We start from the raw sequence: 22,762 nt of genomic DNA on the forward strand, positions 1-22,762 counted from the left end.
TCAACTCCACGACGGATCCAAAGGTAGATAGATTTTAATCGGGACCTATAAGTTTCTGTCGCTGTGACACGGAGGAGAGATTCATCCATCCGGGGAGGGACGGAGCCACTTCGTACGCACAGGATACCGCTCACCAGACGCGTCTGCCGCCTCTCATCCGGTGAGTTTGGATGAACTTCATTTTCAAACGGGTCCTTTTTTTTAATATTTAAACCCTCTGACACTTTGGAATTTCTCCTTTTGTTAATGTTTAAACGCTGCAACAGCGCGCACTCCTGCACTCTCCCTGATCTCCCCAGAGTTGAACGTTTAACGCAGAAACTTGAACGCGCCTGCAGATTGATTATAAACTCGGTGCTTCGGCAAAGTTAGGCACAATTATTGGCTAAGTGCTTGCACGTTGCTCTAGGAGGTGTGCACCCCACACACACGCGGTTGAAACACGGCGAGCTGACTTGGGCTTTTTTTGTTGTTGTTGTTGTTGTTGTCATCCATCATGCACACGTACAGCGTGTAATTAGCGATCTTCACCGAGGAATTAAGCGCACGTCACTCCTTAAAAAGCGCCTATTATTATGAGCTTTGCGCGGGGGGGAATTAAAGGCTTCGACCTGTACAGTAAATTGAATGTGTTTGGGATCTATTCAGCTGCAGTCGATCCATCAGCGCGCTGGAAATGACGCTGTCCGTCAGCGGAGTGTTTCAGCCAAACGGCGCATTTTCTCCTTCTTCTCCTTCTTCTTCTTCTCTGCGCTACGATCCACGTGAGATCTTTTGGAGAAGCAGCCCCCGGTAATCTAGTCTTAAATGTTGAGGTGGAGAAGTTATTGGTCGTGTTGTGGAATAAAAACAAAGAAAAATGTTAAAGTTTTGACGGCAGCTTGCAGAAAAAGACAGCGTGTCAAATAATTTAAAGTACATTTAAGCATGCAGGGGGAATGACATGTGCGCCCTGAGGGTTTCCACGCTGATTCTGCTCCAGAAAAAACCGCCTAGGCCTTGTTTTATACTTTTTAATAAATATTTTATTTATATACATATTTTCTATTTGAACCTCCAGTCTAATGAGATGATCTTCCATATGTATTTGCCTCATCACATATATAAAAGCACAATCTGACGCCCAAACAGTAGCTGGGAGACTGTGGGTGCCTCAGGTCCAGGCTCTTGTATGTTTGGGTCCTCCTGTTTCTTTCTGTCACGCTCGCCGAGCAGCGCTGTGACACCATTAGCCCCGGTGTTTATCCCAGCCTTCAGCCTTTTGCCAGGAGAGGGCTTCTGTGGACTGTACACCTTCTTCGAGGCTGCACCAGAAAATGCTCGGTCCTCTCCCTGGCTCCACACAAAACGTCAAAGATCGTGCACCGTGGAAGTTGAACTAGGTCAATTAAAAAAAAAACCCAACAACATTCGCATTAATGTATTTATCTCTCAATATTTACCCCGGAGGAGCAGAGTGATGCAGCTCAATTCAGTTGAAATTACATTTATAGGCAGTTAGACCTTTATTTTGAAGGAGCATGTTTAAAAAGGGTTAGGTTTGTGTTTCTTGGGCCTTTACAGCAAACCTCCTTCAAACATTTCCAGGATAAAAAAACAAAATTAAAAAAAAAAACTCTTAGATTTGTCCACGCCGTGCTGGAGTCGTGTCTCCTCATATTTACAGAAAATACTGAGACATAAAACATTAACAGATCCTCTGTTCCGGTCCGCGCTCCACACGCCTTTTTTTTTAGAAAAAGAAAAGAAAATGAGATTAATGAATTATCTGCGCACAAGTCAAACAAGCATGTGATTGTTTAATTATTGTTGATGAAAACGGAATCACGCGTTGTAAAAGTGCAAATAATTTATGCAAATAAAGCAGCGATCTGCTCGTGAATGTCTTCAGAGAGAATAAATGTGACAATCCGAGGCTGGGTGATGAATGACAGGTCAGCGCCACAAGAAAGCAGCTCACACATTCAGGTCGACATGACAGAATGATAATAATAATAATGTTGTTATTGTTTTACTATAATACTACTGCTAATATTAATGATAATAATTGTAGGTTTATTTTATTTGGATTTTTAAAACCTAAAAACTACATTTTTATTTTTATTTTTTTACCCTAAATTGATTTTCCACCACAGAACTGTCAACAATATTATCAGAGAAAAGACTGTTAAAATTACCTGCTAATAATTAATAATTATAATAAACGACAGTATAAAATGAATAATAATAATAATAATAATAATAATAGTAAGAGTAATGGATTTGTTTGTTTGCTCGACAGTGCGTAAAGAAGGTGCATTAAAGTGTGAGGCCTGTAAATGATCAGTTTGGGATCTGTGGGCGGTAACAGCAGCTTTTATAATGTGCATGCAGCTCTGTCCTGAAATAAAATAAAACAAACAGGGTGTGATGTGTTCCCTCCCCAAGGAATAACAAACTCACGCCTTCCTTTCTGCATAAAAAAAAAAAAAATACATAAATATAAATCAATGCACCGATTTTCCAAGCATCAGCTCAGCCAGCTTTTTTATTTTACCTAAAACAATCTGGGAACATTTTCTAACAGTCCTCCCCCCCAGATATGTCCTCATACGTAAAAAGGTGAGTCAACTGTGACCTCCAGTGGCATCACAAACGACTGTCAATAAAACTAAGTCAGATTTAGTAATAAAACAAACCCAATTGGAAGCTCCTTTTCCGCCACTTTAACACATGATGAATTCATCTCACACAGATTTATATCAGCCTGTAAAGTCTGATCCAGAACCAGACGAGGAGGGTTCACCCTGCACTACATCTCTCCCCCTGTCCAAAAACAATGTCACTGTTTTCCACAGCAGCTCCCTCCCCTTCTTTCTTTCTTTCTTTCTTTCTTCCTTTCTTTCTTTTTTTGTATTTAAAAGTTTCTAGATGGGTACAAATACCACACTGCCTCAGGGGAAAATAGCGACCAGATTAGGCTTTCTTTTCAAGGCCTTTGGCATTAGTTGCTGATAATCCGAATTGGGCTAATTGCTTTCCCAACATCAGCCTATCCCCGTTTTTTTTCCTTCCACAGAAAACCCAGACCTTACCTTACAAAACAGGGAAAAAATATATAGTAAAAAAAAAATATATTTACTAACTGGGTTCTTCCTTATAAAGCTGAGGGCCTACTTGGCATGCGAGTGAAGATTGTGGAAAAAGAAAAAGAAAAACCTCCTGAGAGTGGAGACAACGAATTAGCTCTTGGAGCGGATTTACAGCTTAACCAAAGAAATCAATAACCTACTGGAGGTATTGTTTCCAAAGAAAACTACTTGACACACTCATCGGGGAATCTGTCTTTTCAGCGAGGGCAGGTTAGTGGTGTGAATTTTTGACAGCTGCAGCCTGTGACAAGTGAGTGTGCAATAACATTTGCACTACAAAAGTAGGCTGCGAACAACACGGAGCGAGTCCTTTAAAGGGCTTGCTCGGGAGATTTTTTTTGCTTGAACGTTTAACTGGACGAGATTGTCACATGTTTATCAGCGTCTCGTCACATGATTGAGCTCAGTAAAAAAAAAATTAAAATTCGCAATTCTGCGGCTGGGGTTTGGTTTGACGCGCCAGTCCAACGTGCAGCCCACCGTGGCTGACCCTCAGGAGGACGCAGAGTAAACACTGCGTTCAAACAACTTTAAGCACCTCGAACTTTTATTACAACACGAGTACACTCTCTCCAAATTGTAAAAGAAGACCATTTCCCTCCGTGGTCGCCTCGAAAACAGTGAAATTAAAAGTTAAATGTGAGTAATGATGACGCTCCCTGTCCATTCAGTGTTACAGTAAATCATAACCAACACGAGGTTGCCTCATAGCTCAAATCGGGTGGGGTGAGTGCAGAGGGGGGGAGGGAGGGAGGGAGGGGGGGTGTTTGTGGTCTAATGCATGTCTAATAGGGGGGTCCTTGACGTGAAAATGTTTGGGAACCCCCTCCTCTCCTCCCTTCGCTGATATAAGCTGCGGCCCATTCACGGTAGGCCTATAGGCTGAGCCACCAGTCTAAGTGAGTAGAAACAATGCAGGAAGGAGAAACAGATGAATGTGCTCGTTTAGTTTACGGGTTGTTTGATGAAGGAGTATTGGCCAAAGTGTTGTTCCTCACCGCGGGACCCTCGGTGACAGTTTGAGCCGGTCCTCTCAGCTCATTATCTCGCCGGCCCACTGAGGGCCCCATTCAAGCCGGGCAGTCCCCTCTCTCTCTCTCTCTCTGACTCCCTCTCTTCCCCTTTCCTCCCTCCCTCTCTTGCCTCTCACCCCTCTCTCTCTCTCTCTCTCTGGCAGCGTCGTTTGTCTACTCATTGAACCCATAGTCAGGAATGCGATGGTTGTTAGGGAGCCCTCTTTCACCTCCGAAGTGTTTTATTGATGAGCTCTGACTTCTCCTACTTTTTCACATGTCAAAGAAAGTCAAGTGTAGGCCTCCATGACTTCATTTCATGGCCTCCCATCCCAAAAAAAAAAAAAAAAAACAACTATTCCTCTCCCCTCCCCCTGCTCCTGCCTGTCCCCCCTCTCTTTCCTCTCCTCTCTCCCTCTCTCTGCCCTTTCACGCACCCCCTTTTCTTGCTTTAGTTTGGCTTCCACATCCATACAAGCCTCATTCTCTTCCCCCTCGGTTCTCCTCCTTTTGGAGTAAAGCGACGGGGCTCCTCAGTGCCGAGACTGGTGCTGCCCAAAGCTCCGGGTGTATGCTCAAACACGGGCGCAGAGGGGTTGCTTTTGGGTGCGTTGAGGTGTGCGTTAATAGCCAGTCATTCAACCCGCGCAGTTTGGGGAGCGTGTGGCCATGGCTACACAGTCATTTGCTTTACTTTTATTTACGCGTGCTATTTGCTGTCAGGTCGCAGGAGTGACGTCGCCGCGCCTCGCAAATGTGTCCATAAAAAGCAGCGGAGCTTGCCTAAAGGCTGCGCTCTTTACGCATGGCGTTCTTGTTGACAGGAGGGGGAAGGTGATACCCAAAAGAATCAACAAAAGCACGTGGGGGACCTTTTCTGAAGGGTCGTGCCATTTTTTTTTTTTTTTGCTTGTATATGCAGAAGACTTAACATAAATATGCTCACATTTAGAGGTTTGAATTAAATTGATAATAATAATTTTAAAAGAAACTCTCCAAACTCAGGTGCACTACTTTCCACGCAGCAGCAGAGGTCTCCTCTCAGGGATGTTTTTGGACTTCAGGTTCCTACCTTCATTTTTATTTAATCAATTTTAGATGAGAATGACGCTTATTCACATGTGAGGCAAATTGTTTAAATTATTTAGTTTTTAATAAAAGCGTTTCCTGTCAGTGACATCACCCCACACTCGACACGTGCATGGACGCAGAACCACAAACAAATAATAATAAAAAAAAAACACTTTCTTTAACTTTATATATACATATTTTTAAGCATAATTACACTCCTCTCTATAACATGAATCGCATGTGTAGCTCCATTAAAGGCACGCTGCAGCTCTTTGTAATTTTAATTTGCTGTTATGAGCTCCAACGTTCATGTGCGCGCTGCTCTCTCCCCCCCCTCCCTCCCTCCCTCCTCGCAGCACTAGTTAGCCTCAGGTTGGAGCTGAACATGCCTGAGATTCCCTGCGCGGACCCAATTCAGCCTGGAAGAATAGAGCCTTCCGTCCAATGGGCATTTCCGAGGCAGTTGCTCTGCAATAGGGCAATATCCAGCAAGTGAGCGCTGGGTATTTGCATGCGTGGGCTGATTAGTGGGTTGGGAAGACGAGACTCTCCCTCTCTTTCTCTTTCTCTCTCTCTCTCGCCCTCTCTCTCTCTCTCGCTGTGGCTCGGCCCCGTTTCCCGCTTTGGCTGTGGTGCAGGGGGAAGTGTTTATATGGGGGATGATGACAGAGGTCGGGTCGCGCTAATGGGCCAGTGAAGAGCGGCGGAGGGAGGCGAGGCGAGGAGAGGCGAGGCGAGGCGCACACAGCAGACCAGGAACACATAACATTAATACACTTGTTCCATCACCAATCAGCATAGGTGTGTTCATTCTCTTCCTCCCCCCCCACCTCCTTCTACCACTACCACCACTCTCCCTCCCTCCACTCCACTCCACTCCACTCCTCCCCCCCCCCCTCCTCTCTCTCTCGCTCTCTCTCTCCTCTCTTCCCCACTCTCTCTCTTTCCGACTCTCTCATTCGCTCTCTCACACGCCAGCGCACATCCTCGCCAAACTCCGTGCGTCCTGACATCTGAGTTCACTGTCAATCTCTGTCCACTTCGCAGGGATATCCCCTCCGTCTCCGCCGAAGACCACTGGAAACTAATTTTTTCCTCTTCTAAACTTCCCGAGAGAGACTGATCCTGGTCGGCTTTTTTGTTTTTTGTTTTTTTTTTCTCTTTTCCGTGGTGTGGAGAACTAGGCTGTTAGCCTGTAGTTTGCCAAGGACTTTGACAACGACGCAGGATGCCCCAAAAAGGTGAGATCCTGACTGAAAGTTTGCCTGTGCTCTTAAATTGTTGAATTATTATTATTGTACATTATTATTGTTATTGTATATACATCAATTGCAATTATTAATATTATTCTAGGTGATTTATTCTCGGCTGTAGGTTGAGGTTCAGGGAGGTTGTGCCTATCGTTTGGACCGTGCAGCCTGTCTCCTCTCTCTCAAACAGTGCGAACAGCCTTTAGCGTCCCTTGTCTGTTTTGCCTGCTCGATTTTGTCGCTGTGTTTCAGGGCCCACGGATAGCTTACCGCTTATTTATGACAGTTAAAGAGTAAAAAGTCACGTTGGGCCAGGACAGTGATCATCGTGGAGAATGGGGCGCAATGACCCGTTGAGGAAAGGTGTCAGATTGATTCATGCAGGCGAGTCACCCAAGCGCCTTGTATGGAAAAAAAAAAAAAAAGCTCCATGGCAGCAGTTGGGGAGGAGGCCCGTTTTTTAGTTTTAGTGTGTTTGTGCGTCTGACAAAATACAACTGCCACCCCACACTTTTTTCCCCCCTCCTGGATGTCTCAGTCTGCCTTTAATGACAGCAAGTTAAAACCACGTTTACGTTCTCACAGCTGGGCTGTGGAGCATTTTACAGCAGTCACACACAGTGTTGACAGGCCAATCACACTATTAATAGTTAACGATGCTTTCAAATAATTCCAGTTATTTCGAAATAAAACGCACAATACGGACACAAGCTGCTGCTTTTAAACTATTCTGTCAAAATAAATGGGAGGAATTGATAAAATAATATAAATGCATTATTTTGCTGCAATTGTGCATTTTTACTGAAATAAATTGAGCATAATTCAGCGTAAAAATACTTTAATTTAAAAAAAAAAAAGCACTAATAGTAAAAACACACCAGGCCTGTGTGGTAATAGCTGCTGCTCTGAGCTGACATTTAACCTGTTGTCTGTGTGCATGCTAATAACCAACTCACTACGTGTTTTCTATATTATGCAACACTTTTTTTAATGCATGTGTATCGCATATATATTCATATTTATATATATATATCCGCTGTTAGGATGCAACTTGCAGCGCAAAGGCCTACATGAAGCACTCCTGCGTGTGAACGTTGTGATCCAGCGGCCAGAATAAGCGATGCTGAATTCAGGACATTGTCGTCCGGGATTACTAAAGGGAGAAAAAAGAAAATGCAGATTAGATCGTAGTTAACCTCAGGAACAACAACGTTTGAGCCCTCGACCTTAAATAAATGATTAACCACTTGGAGGCTAAAAGCTGCTGACTGACACAGGCTGGTCACTCTCAACATATTCTCGTTTTAATTTACACTTTTTGCGCATTCGCTTTCACAGAATAACAAGAGGCTGATAATAATAATAATAATAATAATAATAATAATAATAATAATAATAGAATATATGAAATGCAATGGGAGCTGTGTGGGTGTAGCAGGCTAACTAACATGTGCAGCAGTGTGATGGAATCTGGATCAGAGTAACGCAGCCTGCCTGTGAGACACGAGCAGAGAGGCAGAGCCAGCGTCCAAGCGCAATGGCGGCCTTCCTTGGTTCCGTCTCACGGACCAACACAGCAGCCCCGTTAGACGACGTTATTGGGCCATTTTGCTCCGCACACAACACACGACTTTGCGCGGAGGGTAGAGAAAAAAACTTCAGACTTCTCCCTCCCTTGGCCCCCTTTTTATCTGTCCTCCTCCTCCTCCCCCCCCCCTCCCTCTCAGTCAATAGCTTCTTTAATGCATTTGTCTTTTCCAATTGAGCGCCCTACTGCGCTGTTGTGTCTTTCAACCCGCTTTTACAACCCGCACCAGCAGCACCAAATAACCACCAAATATTTAGAAGAAGAAAATTACGTTTGCTTTAATTTTTTTCTCTCTCTCTCTCTGTGTCTCTGTCTCTCTGTAAAAGCGGGGCAAACAAAACCCACATTCACGCACTAGCGGCAGCGGGGTCACGGTCGTGTGTGTGTGTGTGTGTGTGTGTGTGTGAGGAGAGAGAGAGAGAGAGAGAGAGAGTGTGTGTGTGTGTGTGTGTGTGTGTGTGTGTGTGTGTGTGTGTGTGTGTGTGTGTGTGTGTGTGTGTGAATGGTCCCGGAGGGGGTGGATGCATGCCTCCGGCTCTTTGTATTAATCTGAACTTGTTGGTGTGTTTAGTGGGGAAGCTGTGTGTTTCTAGTCGCGGAGGCCGAGTTCTCGCCCCGGGTCTGAGGTATACGGAGGCAGAGAGAGAGAGAGAGAGAGAGAGGAGGGGGTGCATTGTTGGAGTCCAGCAGGCTTTGTACACCAGCTTTGTACCCCCTCCTGCTCTGGACTTTTGCAGAGCAGTGAGGCGAGGTAGACAACGTGTGTCACTGTACAGTTTTCCACGATAGACACCACAAGAGGAGGGAGATCAAGTTTACAAAAAGAAAGGGGGGGTGAAGAAAAATCTCCTGGTGAGACGATGAGGGCTGATTGCTTTATATTAACTTTTTTTATTTATTTATTATTCTTGGAAAGAAAAAGTGAAAGAGTTACAGGCCCCGAGGAAGTTACTTTGAATTTATCTCGACAAGGCCCCTCAAATAATCCGTCAGCAAACATTTAAAAAGGCTTGACTATAAAAAAAAAAATATGCAGGTAACAGTTAAGTTTGAGTACATCAGTATAGCTGTGGCTGTGCTAATGTGTTGTTTTGCTTTGTCCTATAGGGAGACATTAAGTAGTGAGAACGGCAGATGATTGACTAAATTGTTATAGAGTGGACAGTCATCTCTGTTTCCAGGCAAGTTTAATTATAATACATTCAGTACATACACTGAGGAATTCATTATGCATCTATAATGTTGTAAAGCACAAGATCCCGCAAAAAAAAAAAATAATAATTGAAAAAAAAAAAAAAAATTCTATAATCGAAAGATGAGATGAGAAATGTTTATTTAAAATGAAAAATAATTTTAAAAAATGCATTGCAAATAATTTGACAATGAAGCGCCATGTTGTTGCGGTTTGATGCTAACCAGCTTTGTTTTGTTTCTTCTCCTTGTGACGCTCAGAATACCACAACCAAGCCACGTGGGAGTCTGGCGTAGCCTCAATGATGCAGAACAGTAAGTTGTTTTTTTATGTTCAGGCTCTTTTGTTTTATTTTGAAACTTTTTGATTACAACCGCAAGTTTCCCCCCCACCCTTCCCCTTGTGCGGTTGCATGGAAGCAGCACCCACTGACATTATGCACCCGGTTGTTAGAGCGCAATAACTTTTAAAGGGGGGGGGGGAAGAAAAACAGGGGGATGTATGTCGCAGGCATAGATTTGCATGACTCTGAGGAGGGGGGGGGGGGTATTCGCAGTTATTTGATGGCCGTTTCATTGCTGTTAATTTATTTTCTCCCCCCTCTCTCTCTCTCTCCCCCTCTCCCTCCTTTTTTATTTTTTTATTTTGCAATGATAGGTAGGCAAGTTATTATTGAACAAGTTAATCACACGTCGTCCTCCTCCAGAGAGAGAGGGAGAGAGAGGGGGGAGGAGGAGGATGAGGGTTGAGAGGGAGATTTTTTTTTTTTTTTTTTTGTTTCTGCTTGAGTTGGTATTAAATAATTGCACAGCCGTCTGCATTAGCGTTAGAGCTGGCTGCCAGGCTGCATACAAGATTAGCTGCGTGGAGGGGAAAAAGAGGAGCCTTGCATGAAACATGAGGAATAGCAATAATGTCTTATGTAGATGAGTCCATATTCTTCACGGACAGACAGCGGCGTGGACTAAAGGAAGGAGAGAGAAAAACGCACGCGCTATAACCGCGGGCCTCACTGTCAGGGCGCAGGGTGAACTAAATATTAACAACCATATTGTCGTGGGTGCCAATCCTTTAAAATAAAAAAAAATAAATGCAAAAAAAATCATGGTAGATGTGTGTGTTAAAGTGAGCCCATGAGTTGAATATGTGTCTTATTGCTGGTGTGTGTTGGTGTGTGTGTGTGTGTGTGTTGAAAAACAAAAAAGGATAAACATGAAACATTTTCTCTCTTGCTGCTGGACAAGAGGTGTATGACATCTGTGATGAAGGTGTGTGGAATAATTTTATTATATTATTCTCCATATACCTCGATGATGATGATGATGATGATGATGATGATGACGTGTCTTGTGCTGTTAATCAACCACAAAAAATATATATATATATATAATGTGTGAATCCCAATGTTTGGCTCCACGTGACAGCTGGATTGGTTTGATGGGGTGAAAAAGCAGAAGTAGCTTTTACAAGCTGGTGGCAGCAGAGGTTTGTTTTAGAGGCCGCAGCGCTGTGATTAGTCGCTTGTCCATTACAGAGCTGATGGGGCCTTATCAAAGCTGTGTACAATACCCGGCGCTCCTGCTTTGCTGCGGATTGATGATAATGGGATGCTCCCCTGGCTTGGCGTGTGATGTCTGGTGCGAATTGCCGAGGAGATATCATTGGGCCCGGCCCTTTGGGTTTGTCTAAAGGTCGCGACGGCCTCGGTGGCTTTTGTGCTAATAACTCCTGGGTGTATATGGTGGGGAGCGTCCAAATTGACACCATATGTTTTCCTATTAGTCGACTCGCAATAGAATACAAGGCGCATAATCAGCGCCAGCGGGCGAGATCGACTCTGGGCACTTGAGGGAATTGTGCCATGATTAAGACTTAACCTTTAGGAGGGGTTTGATTTTTATGTGATGTCCTTATCTGACGGTTTTATCGATCCGGAGGATTTATATGATAGTTATAAATCTGAGGGGATGGAGCAGCTCTGGAGGACCCGCAGAGCGGAGCGGGAGCGCCTAATGCGCGCAGGCCAATTTCAGAGTAAGAAGTCTATTAATTCCACTTAATCCTGGAATTACCAAAGAGCAGGAGGGATGATAATGGGTTTACTATCAATCAGATCCACGCTGGAAGATTATTGCACATAGCGGCCAAAAGGGATATGTTACTCAGTTAAGCAGGTTTTGGATTCACTCATCTATACAAAGGCCCGTGTGATCATTCCTATAAAATAAAGTGTGCGGGTTTAAAGCGCAGTCCTGTGACATGTTTCTGAGCAAAGACGCCCACCGATTGCACACAACAGGACTGCAGTGGCTGTGAGCATTTGTTGTCAAATACAAACAAGGGGGGGAAAAAAACTGCATGTCACTTTTAATATGTTAAGAATCCAGGCGCGCCCTCGTCTGTGTGGCCGCGCGTAGCCCCCGGCCACCTTAAAACGAAGTCTCCCTCGGAGGGTAAACGAGTAGCGTCCAATTTTGTCTGAGTGATATCCAAATGCAGACAGAAAGGGTCGTTTTATCATGCTACTATTTGTCGTGACGATGCGATTTTCAAAAGCAGAGCGGTGTCATAAAGTGACATGCCTGCCACAAGTGCTCCAACTGATCTTTTCAATTAGCCTCCCATGCATGATCCGAGGCGACTTCCGCCTATTTCCAGAAATTAAGCTCAAACTTGACGTGCAGCTAGCTTTATTTTAAAGACAAATGTCAGGCAGGCTCATCATATTTTCCCCCTCTTCTATATTTGGAGCTTATTTATTGCTAAGGAGCCTCTGCTCCCGGAGTCAATGTACCGGGCGGCAGCGCAGGGGAAGGCAGCGGAGAAGCAGAGCGCAGCTCAGGCACTCCGGGGAGTCAGCTCTCCCATTTGGCTTCAGGTTTGCGGGCTTATTCTGTGCTTTAGCGAGATGCCATAGAACAATTTAAGGATAATTTTCAAAAAGCTATCTCTTTTTTAGACAATAAGCAATCATAAAAATTGCTATTTTAGAGCTAGTATCCTGTGTGCTGCCTGTGTTCCTGACGCGTAATTATTGTGTGTTTCTGGAGGACCATCGCTGTCGATTTTAACGCCACTTTCCTAAAAAGCGATGCCTTTGAATGGAAGCTAATTTAACACATTATTACAGCTATAGTGTTTTTATGTGATTGTCGCTGCTGGTGGTTATTATTTTGAGGACAGTTTATGAGCGAGCTGCTGGTGTTGTTGGTGATGCGCAGCTGGGATGGATAACGGTGCTGAATGCTTTAATAGCGAAGTTTGCCGCTTTGATTAAAGCCCGACTGAGTCTCCTCGGGGCGGGAGACGGACTGATGTGCTCTTTTATTATTAGAAAATAACACATTTAGATGTTTTGGTTCAGTTTTTATGACGCTGTTGTCGCTTTTAATCCATGTTGTGCATGTGTTTTCTGAACAACTGCGCAGTTCGTCTTCGGAGGCGAACGCACCGAGCGGTGCAACAGCTCCTTTAAACTCTCATTTTATCAGTGCACTTGGATTTTAAACACCTTTTACAATCACATGACAGCTAATTTTATTTTTTTCCCCCAGTAATCTGCAGTGTACTTCTGTCTCCATGCTTCATGTTTTTAACTCGGTTTATCCTGAGCGCTTTCTGCCATCCTCCTCCTCCTCCTCCTCCTCACCACCAACCATCCAGTGACATTCATGTGCTTTATGATCACATATGCTGTAGTTGGAGTTGTGTGACGGTGTGATGACTGCGATGCTTTTGTCTCCATGTAGGTCACAGTGGCGTAAACCAGCTTGGTGGTGTGTTTGTTAATGGTAGACCGCTGCCGGATTCCACCAGGCAGAAAATAGTTGAACTTGCTCACAGTGGCGCTCGACCCTGCGACATCTCCAGGATACTGCAGGTGACAACCACACTCCTCTCTGAACCCGAAAACAAGGTTTTGTTTTCAATGCACACAAACTTACTTGTAAAGATAAAGTCAGTGAGAGAAATACTCCGTGTTTCCTGTAGCGTGAATGTTGCATTTAATGGTTGTTTTATGAAGTCAGTGAAATGATTATCTTTCCGTCTTCTGGAAATGTAATAAGGCAGACGAAAACAAGTAAAGTAATGTGCCTGCTCTTATTGTAAGAAATGCCTAATATACCATTCAAGGCATATTTTTTGTGTTTATAGACCCATGATGAAGTCCAAGTGCTGGACAGTGAAAAGGTGATAATTATTTGACGCCATCTTAGAAAATTCCGTTACTAGTCGTAAATAATGTATGTGAATTGTGTCTTTTGTTTCCTATCCAGGTATCCAACGGCTGTGTGAGCAAGATCCTGGGCAGATATTATGAAACTGGCTCCATAAGACCGAGAGCAATAGGCGGCAGCAAGCCCAGGGTAGCCACTCCAGAGGTGGTCGCGAAGATCGCGCAGTACAAGCGGGAGTGTCCGTCTATCTTTGCGTGGGAGATCCGTGACAGACTTCTGTCGGAGGGGATCTGCACCAACGACAATATACCCAGTGTAAGTGTGCTGACTGGAAGTTGTGTGCATGATTTAATTTGCCACATGAAGTGACTTTTTTTCTCATGCAGTGGAGGAAGAGGAGATGGGCAGCGAACCATTCAGTCTTTATCAAACACGCTGCGGTTCAAAGTGTCGGAGCGCGCTTAGCGGCGCGACGTACGGCGAATTAAAGGAGCGCGCAGATTTATTATGATTAATATAAAGTGTGCGTGCGTGCGCGCTCTCCATCTGATCCTAATCTTTGCTGTGATCATATGTAATTTGTCATTCAGGTGTCATCGATAAACAGAGTCCTCCGCAACCTGGCTAGTGAAAAGCAACAGATGGGCGCAGATGGCATGTATGACAAGCTGAGAATGCTCAACGGTCAGACAGGAACTTGGGGGACCCGGCCCGGCTGGTACCCCGGAACATCAGTGCCAGGGCAGCCCAACCAAGGTGAGCCTCATTATCACACAGTGGCGGTAAAGACACCTTGACGCACGCACTAAAGAAAGGTAGAACCGGGTCTGGTTCTGGTTTCACAGGTTGGTCAGTCACCTAAAAAAAAAAAAAAAAAAAGAAGAAGAAGAAAAATATTTCCCTCGCGTGACGTCCGTCTGAACTCCTCAGAGGTCACCATGAACTGTCATGCTTGAATATGAATAGTTTTACAGCTCACTATTCCAGTGGTTCCGGTCTACGGCTCTGTTTGCAGGAAGGTATTGTATTGGCATGCTTTGATGCCCTGAACAAGACCCCCAATTAAGACTAGTCGATTAGATGAAGCCATAGGCCAAGCATGCAGTCTGAATGCCTCCACTGTCCCAGACATGGATGTGCGTGACAGCGGCTTGTCCTTTCAGCAGAGGTGTCCATCCAACAGCCTGCGCTTTCCTCCCCTCCTGATGGGGAGGCAGAGCCGGGGAGCTGTGCTGCGCGGATATTAGTACAAAGGAATGTTTTCCTTCACACGCAATGATTGGTTATGGGAACGGTTCGCACTACGTGTAATTGCTCATTAGAGAGGGCTTTGTCTCTCATTATGGCAACATGCAGGAGTGTGGAGATGGTCAGGCTGCTGTGGAAATATTCCACTTCAGAGGGTTTTTCCTGCAAGGCCAAACACTGAGCGGACCCTTTTTTTTTTCAGAAGAAGGAGAAACGCCATCTTTTTTTTTGTTTTGTTTTGTTTTGTTTTTTAAACGTTTGCTTTGCTTCTTAAATATCTATTCACTGCATTGTGTCTGATTTATAATGCGGTCAGAGGGAAGCGCAAGCGCTGGAACTCAGGCGCAAGCAAATAATAATTAGCATTTGTTTGATGAGCATTTTGGACACGTGGGGCTGTTATGGACAAGCAGTACAGCGGAAAGGAAGACATGGACAGCTAAAATAATTCACTTCATTTTGGACGTATAAGAACGTATTATTATTACCATTAGTTGACATTAAAATAAAAACAGCAATTTTTATAGTTAAGTTTGGTTGGAGTTGATATGTCTGGCATATTTAATTTATTATTTAATCATTATTCATATAATTTAGGCTATATTATTATTATTATTATTATTATTATTATTATTATTGTTAATAATAATAATATTAATATTAATAATAATAATAATAATAATAATAATAATGAGCTCTTTGTCTATTGTGTTTTTTAAATTCAGGTATTTAAGTAACTCGCGCTCCTCTCAGGGGAACGAAAATATGTTTTCCATCCGACAGCCGAGTAAGCAGACATAAAGGCTACATGGAGAGTGACAGGGCCCCAAAGAGAAGACAACTCTATCCAAAGAGGAACGAATAAAAACTCCTCACCGATTTCTCTCTTTTATCTCTTTCTCATTCTCGCTCGCTGGCTATATGGCTCCAAATCCCGTCTATAGGATTTAGTCTCTCACTTTCTCTTTCAGTTCTAAGCGGTTTCTCAAGAGTGTTTTGATCCGGTCTCAGCAGCTGAAAGGTGCCGCAATTGGTTCGGTATCTCTCTCTCTCTCTCTCTCTTTTTTTTTTTTTTTTTTGCTGCTTTTCCGCCTCACTGGCTGAGACATCGTGATACTAAAGAATGAGTTTATTTCCCAGCGCTTTTATAAAGAAAACAAATCCCATCCTAGCGTCAGTGGGTCTGGCAGACGGATAATAGCTGCACATTCACTCCTTTTTATGGATTATCCAGAGCGCAGAAACAAATAGCGTGGATACAAACTATTGGCCTATAGACGAATACTTTTGTCTATTTTTTTTTTTTTTTTGCAGCGAGGGGAAATTGTCGAGAAAACGTGGCGCATCAGGCTTCCTCCAGTGAACCGAGACTTTTACATTTAGACACGCTTAAGATGTTTGCAACTTGCACTTAAAAAAAAAAAAAAAAAAAATTCTTCTACATTTTTCCACACCAGACTCAATTTGAAAAAGTGACGTTTTTACGCGCAAACTTTCAGTTTTTGGAAAGGGGAGTGCATGTTTTGCTTTTCAGACTGCACAGTAGTCAACAGTGCACGACACCTGTGCACCTGTTCAACAACCTCCTGCCCTTGAGCAAGGCACTACCCACAAAAAAACAACAGCAACCTCCTGCCCTTGAGCAAGGCACTACCCACAAAAAAAAGAAAATAGACACGTCAATCCGGTTTAAAACACAAACTTAATCTGCATACAAGAAAAAGTTCACCCCCTCCACTCACACATCAGTGAGATATTACATAAAAAAAAACCAGCCTCTATCGACGCACCCCTGCTTAATTTCGCATTAACTTCTCGGGGTGATAATGATGTCCAACAACAAGACAGACATTAGCCGATAAGCCTCGCCCTGCAACTGAAGGGGCAGTGAATAGATTGGCCTTATTTTGGTTGTTCAGGGGGTTGCATGCTCTCTCCTCACTCATTTGTTTCCAATTGAGGACAGAAATCCTGACTGGCGTGTAGCTGGCCGGGGGACGTGATTAATGATGGTAGTGGATAAGGGTTAACACACTGGACTCAAAGCTCTGTTGACTGGGATCCTCGTGCGCACAATGCCAAAGTACTATAGCCTTGCGCGCCTCCAGAGAGAGAGGATCCTTTTGTCATCTCCTCCAATGGCCCCCCTCCCATATATTACACCCACCGAGGGCTCACTGCTCGTCCCTGGCTGTGTCCATAGTTTAATGGTTTCCCTTACTCCTGAAGGCATTGTATCAGTCTGAAAAGCGTCTTCTCCTATTCAAAAGTTGGTGGTCACCTCAATGGCTATACCAACGCCCATATGGGAACGACCATTGAGGCATTGCTGTGGCCTAAAAAAAAAAGAAGGGGGCTAGAGAGTTTGGGGTTTTAATACATTTCATAGGCTGTGAAAGGAGGCTCGCCACATCTTGTCACATTTCTCTTAACCTTTTGAGAACACACGCCATTGTTGGGGAGCGATAAGTACGCAGAGGCTTTTTCCCCCCAGCCAGCATGTTTTTCCCACAATATTTTATAAACAGTTTAACTGCGAGCTCTTCTTCTTCTTCTTCTTCTTCTTCTTACAATGTTCCTTTTTCACAGCAGCTCTGGAAACACTGCGACTAAACTGCAATCATTCCTCTGATTTTGAATTAAATCAAGCATGATGGGGGCTTTTTAATTAATGATGTCGGCGCAATTAGCTGAGGCAACACGAGGCCCCGAGAATTAATTATTCAATTAGCTTAATTGAATGTATATTTCTATTATATCTTTTTTTTTTCTTCTTTTTTTTTCTGTGCAGATGGTTGCCAACAACAAGACGGTGCAGGAGAAAACACAAACTCCATCAGCTCGAACGGGGAGGACTCAGAGGAGACACAGATGCGACTGCAGCTCAAGAGGAAACTACAGAGAAACCGCACGTCCTTCACACAGGAGCAGATCGAAGCTCTGGAAAAAGGTGAAACATTTGGACATTTAAACCCGCCATATTGTTTTAATTTTATTTTTAGAAAATGTTGATTTTGTTAGAAATTTAAAAAATGCTTTCCTTTATTTTCTAATATAGAAGAATAACAAACACCAGACATTTATTCGACCGACAGCCCTGCAGAAATTAACCACCCTCGACCTACTTCGTCACTTGTTTACTGACGCTTTTTCCCGCCCTACAGAATTTGAACGAACTCATTATCCAGATGTTTTCGCGCGAGAAAGACTAGCAGCGAAAATCGACCTGCCGGAAGCAAGAATACAAGTGAGTGACGCCTAAAAGTTTTTAAAAGTTATAATAATAATAATAATAATAATAATAATAATAATAATCAAACTAATCCATCTGCAGGTATGGTTCTCAAATAGAAGAGCAAAGTGGAGGCGAGAGGAGAAGCTGCGGAACCAGCGCCGGCAGGCCAACAACTCCTCCAGTCACATCCCCATCAGCAGCAGCTTTAGCACCAGCGTCTACCAGGCCATCCCACAGCCCACCACACCGGGTAGGTCCCACCGCAGCTCACACAGCAGCACCCCCTATTACACATTAGAACAATATTAAAATGTGATATTAAAAAAACCACAATTTGTCAGCTGTTGTGTGAAAGCCGCACTTCATTAATACGACGACGCATTTAAGCGAAGTCAGACACGTGAGCTATGACTAAATATTATTATGTGACAGCCCGCGGATTAATATAAAAAGGTGGGGGGAGGGTGGGGAGGGAGGGAGAGGCCTCCGTGGCTGTGCGCTCTAGTTCACATGAAGAAGCACCGGTGGTTTTCCCTTTTGATGGATGATTGAGCAAAACTTCTCAGCTGACTATCTGCGTAATTACCGAATCAGGCAGGAGGGCACACCGGCAGAGCTGAAGCTCACAAGTCAATCACCTGAGACACAACGGTGTACAGTATGTGTCCGGGCCGATCAGCCTGTCAAACAAGGCGTCACCTCACGCACGCACCGCTTAATGCTAACGAGACAGCTCTCTCTCTCACACACACGGTGCCATTTCAGCCATGTTTTAACCACTATTTTTTTAAATTTTTTTATTTCTATTTTCATCCGCAGTGTCTTTCACCTCGGGGTCAATGCTGGGTAGACCCGACTCTGCACTCACAAACACCTACAGTGCGCTGCCCCCCATGCCCAGCTTCACCATGGCGAACAATCTACCTATGCAAGTAAGTAAAAGACCATAATGATCTAGCAGTCAGCGATGTTTAAAGATGTGTGCTATTTTATGATTAAAGATAAGATTGGAGTGGACTCAAACACACCATGAGTAATTTAAATTGCGTTTCCTGGCCTTCTTAAATTACATTTCTCAGAGAATCGGATGAAAAAAAAAAAAAAAAAAAAAAAGAAAGAAGAAAAAGATAAATAAAATTAAATCAAGCCATTTGAGAGCTTACAGTATTGCAGACTATGGTTGGCTAAGCTAATGTAACATTCTCTCCCCCATCTATAGCCCAGCCAGACCTCCTCTTATTCCTGCATGCTGCCTACCAGTCCGCCTGTGAATGGGCGGAGCTACGACACATACACGCCCCCTCATATGCAGGCACATATGAACAGCCAATCAATGACCACTTCTGGTACCACCTCAACAGGTAGGCAGAAAAAGTTCATTGTTTTCCCGACATGCTAACAAACAGTGCACTCTTTTCTAGACATCTGCCACCTTTTACTGTAACCCTGGCGGTACTACATACATAGCCATCTCTGATTCATGATCTGTACCTCCGACTTTTGATTTTTTTTCCTTTCTTTTTCCGTCTTATTTGGGAAAAACTTCCAACTGTCTGCAGCCTCTGCATCCCATGTCATTTTCCTCCCTGCAGCTGCATGAACCAAAGCTCATTTCATCGCCGCTCTCTACGCCATCATGTCAATCCCACCACTCCAGCCCATAGTTTAGTTCCACCCCATTAGGGTGCTGTTACTGAGAGCCATATATACCGGTTATAGTCATGAAGAGTTAATCATGCATAACCACATTTCCTCTGTGCTAAATTGCTAATTAATTTGATTCATTTGCTGTTGTACTCTCTCTGTTTAAATGCCATTGCCAAAGCCTCAATTTATCGAGCTCGCGAGCCTTTTACTGTGCAACCATGTGCAGAGCATTGTGACTCATTGCAGCTCCACTGCTCGTCCACCTATTTGCAGGCGTTTAAAGCACAATGCTCTGTGCTAGTGTTAGCTGTCACACTTAACTGTGCATGGTGCATCAGCTCATCTAATTTAAGCATGTTGACTTCCGGGGCTGTTTTTTTTTTTTCTTGTTTATATCTCTTTTACTGACGTCTCTCTTCTTCTTCCCTCTGCAGGACTCATCTCTCCTGGAGTGTCTGTCCCTGTCCAAGTCCCAGGGAGCGAGCCTGACATGTCTCAGTACTGGTCAAGACTACAGTAGAGAGAAGAGCTACTTCACCCTGTAACCACCCACTCCACCATCGCCCTCCGGCAGTGCTCCTCACACATACACGGCACAGGAGAGTAGAAGAGGCGAGAGAGGGGTTGAGAAGAGGCAAAGGACAGGAGAGGAGGGAAGGAAAAGAAAGAAAGAAAGACTCTGGGAGAGCCTTGGGACGTCTGGGCTTTGTTTTTCCAGTGGGACTGTGTGCTGTTCTGTAGCTCTAGGCACATTCAAAAACGAGGACTCGGAAGAGAGAACAACGATGGAAAGACCGAAAAAAAAAAAATTGGACCTCTGTAAAGTGCCCGGTGTTAAATTTTTATGGAACAAAAACTTATCTGTTTTTTTTTTTCTATTTCCAACTTCAGTCATTGTTTCCTTTTTTTCTCTGGTGTGTTAGTAAATGGCCATTTGTATGTTAATATGAAAAACCAAGATCAAGTACTGATAGATGGACTGCTAGAAAACCATGTTTGGTCTTGCGTTTTTGTTTGAGAGAGGAGAACCTGAGAGATTCTGCCATGACTATCTTTTAAAATCTGCTTATATCGAGACTTTCTACCAGCCTTTGCATGGTCTCTGGACGCTGTTGCATATCATTAAAAAGACGAAAAAAGCTGGAGGGAAGACTCTTAACTGTATCGAGAAAAAAAACTATTTATTGGTCTTATTTCTTACGAATGGATATTTAGCAGAGGAAACTCAAACTCGATCCACCCACTGAGGCTGCGGTCTCGACTCCTCTGACACACGGGCCTGCAGCTTTGCTGGCTTATTAAACACGGATCACTATCGACAGCTCAAAGTGTGCAAAGACGCTGCGACATGCAACACAACTTGGACCTCTTGCTTCGGTGGTTGGATTGACTCTAGATTACCACGGAGAACATTTAAATGTGGAAAAACAGGTGTAAAAGACAACCTGTAGTCTGTAAATGGTAGACTGCGTCTTCGATATAATCCAGTTTGTTTATGTCAAAATGTAAAGTACTTGTCTTCCCTAGAAATCTTCCAGAAAGATTTCTCCAATAAAAGTTGATTTCATTTATATCCCCGAGAATATTCTATAAATGTTCCATGCATCATGAAATACATTTCTTTAGGGTCAGGTACAATTTGTCTCTTAGGTATAGTTGTATTATAGTGTCCTATGGTCAAAAAAAAAAAAAATTGTGCAACTAGAAATATTTAATTCCTATAATTATGATTAAACATTGCTTGACAGAGTTTTAAACTTAAGTGTTTGGCAGTTGTTTACAAGTACATATCAGATTTAATCATTGTTGATTGTAAAACAGACCAAAGCCTTTGTATTTCATCTAGTACACAGTGTTTTTTTAAAAGATATTAGTCTTGTGTTGCAAAATTTTGTAAACACGTTCTGTTCGATTACATTGGCTTCGAGTTCGTGAGACTGCAGTCGAACCCCGCAGTCCTTATTTATAATTGAAGACCATGGGAGGGTTTTTCTAGCATCATCTGTCATGCTCTTTTGAGTTTTGCATTTTTATTTCAGTGTGTACGTAGAACATGGACACACACTGGGTTTACGTCTGAGCAATGCTTCTGAGATAAAAACGTCTACACGCTGTCTCTTAAATATTTCAATTTAATTTTATTTAAAATGGAGCTTTCTAAATGTATTTTGTGAAAACTATAAAACATTTTGTACAGTAAAATTGTGTCTTAAAGAACGCCTTTTTGCCTGTTCAATGCTGTCTCACGCAGTGTCGATCTTTCGCTGAGCGAGCGGGGACACTTCCAAAAAATGTTGACATGATGCATCCATAGCTGCACATTTCAACAAATCTAATGCTGACAAATGCCAGTACAAGAGCCTGTAATACACACACAACACCTCCAATTCCCACCAAACAAAGGTGTCCACAATAACAAACCTCTCTTGATGTATGGGGGCTGAACCAAGTCGACACAGACCACACAGCACAACACCACCGCACAATGAGAAAGGTCAAGCAATTCACCATCACTGGCTCTTGTTGTAGCAGAGTTACGATGGTATGAAAAAAAAAAAAAATACAGAACCAATGAGGAGGAGGAGGGAGCTGAGAGGAGAGAGAAAAAAGTCATGGAATAAAGCAGTCAGTGCCTAGAGCGAGGCAAAGGAGCGATTGTGTGGCAGAGTGAGTTATTTTGCTTCACTTGCTGCCTCAGCAGGGGGGTTGTGTCTGTGTGTGTGTGTGTGTGTGTGTCTGTGTGTGGATTCAAGGGATGTGTTAGAGAGAGAGAGAGAGAGAGAGCATCTAAAAGGAAAGGATGTTCAAGAGAGAGTGAGGTCAGGTAACATTCACACAGCATGTAACAGCACCAAACATCTCGCTGAAGTTGATTAATTGAATTTACACGTCTTACTCAATATTTAATAGTCCAATCAGAACTTTGAGGATTGGAGGTTAATCAGATTTTTTAAGAGGATTTCTTCTCTATTAATTTAATCCAATTTTATCACACAGGCGGAGGAAATACTGTTTTGAGAGCACGAGGAGAGGGGAAGAGAGAACAGGTTATGCGAGACAGAGGGGGAACATTAATAATTACAGAGAGAGAATGACAGAGAGTGATTCGACATGCAAGAAAGACTGCAATTAGCGGAGGTCTAAATAATACACAGCTCCGGGATAAAAAGGTTTAAATGCGATTCTCGCCCGGAACAAAGTCAGGCAAT

General features: G+C 43.4%; 1 protein-coding gene across 8 annotated transcripts; it reads left to right on the forward strand.

The window, feature by feature from the left end:
* On the forward strand, positions 1-21,126 carry pax6b (paired box 6b). 8 transcript variants are annotated; one of them, XM_084355500.1, is made up of 14 exons: positions 1-160; positions 6,263-6,456; positions 9,506-9,559; positions 10,490-10,513; positions 12,995-13,125; positions 13,401-13,436; positions 13,523-13,738; positions 14,014-14,179; positions 17,463-17,621; positions 17,836-17,918; positions 18,006-18,156; positions 18,726-18,838; positions 19,126-19,267; positions 19,988-21,126. In XM_084355500.1, the coding sequence occupies exons 2-14, from the start codon at positions 6,444-6,446 to the stop codon at positions 20,071-20,073; spliced, it is 1,374 nt and encodes a 457-aa protein (XP_084211626.1). In that variant the 5' UTR covers positions 1-160; positions 6,263-6,443; the 3' UTR covers positions 20,074-21,126. The 8 variants fall into 8 exon arrangements, with proteins under 8 accessions (XP_084211626.1, XP_084211627.1, XP_084211630.1 ...); XM_084355501.1 differs by lacking the exon at positions 1-160 and adding an exon at positions 5,861-6,016; XM_084355504.1 differs by lacking the exon at positions 1-160 and adding an exon at positions 9,161-9,234 and having other exon boundaries at positions 6,134-6,456.
* Positions 21,127-22,762: the final 1,636 nt, after the last annotated feature.

Source organism: Pagrus pagrus (assembly GCF_965226575.1).
Source record: "Pagrus pagrus genome assembly, chromosome: 1".
NCBI classification, from domain to species: Eukaryota; Metazoa; Chordata; class Actinopteri; order Spariformes; family Sparidae; genus Pagrus; species Pagrus pagrus.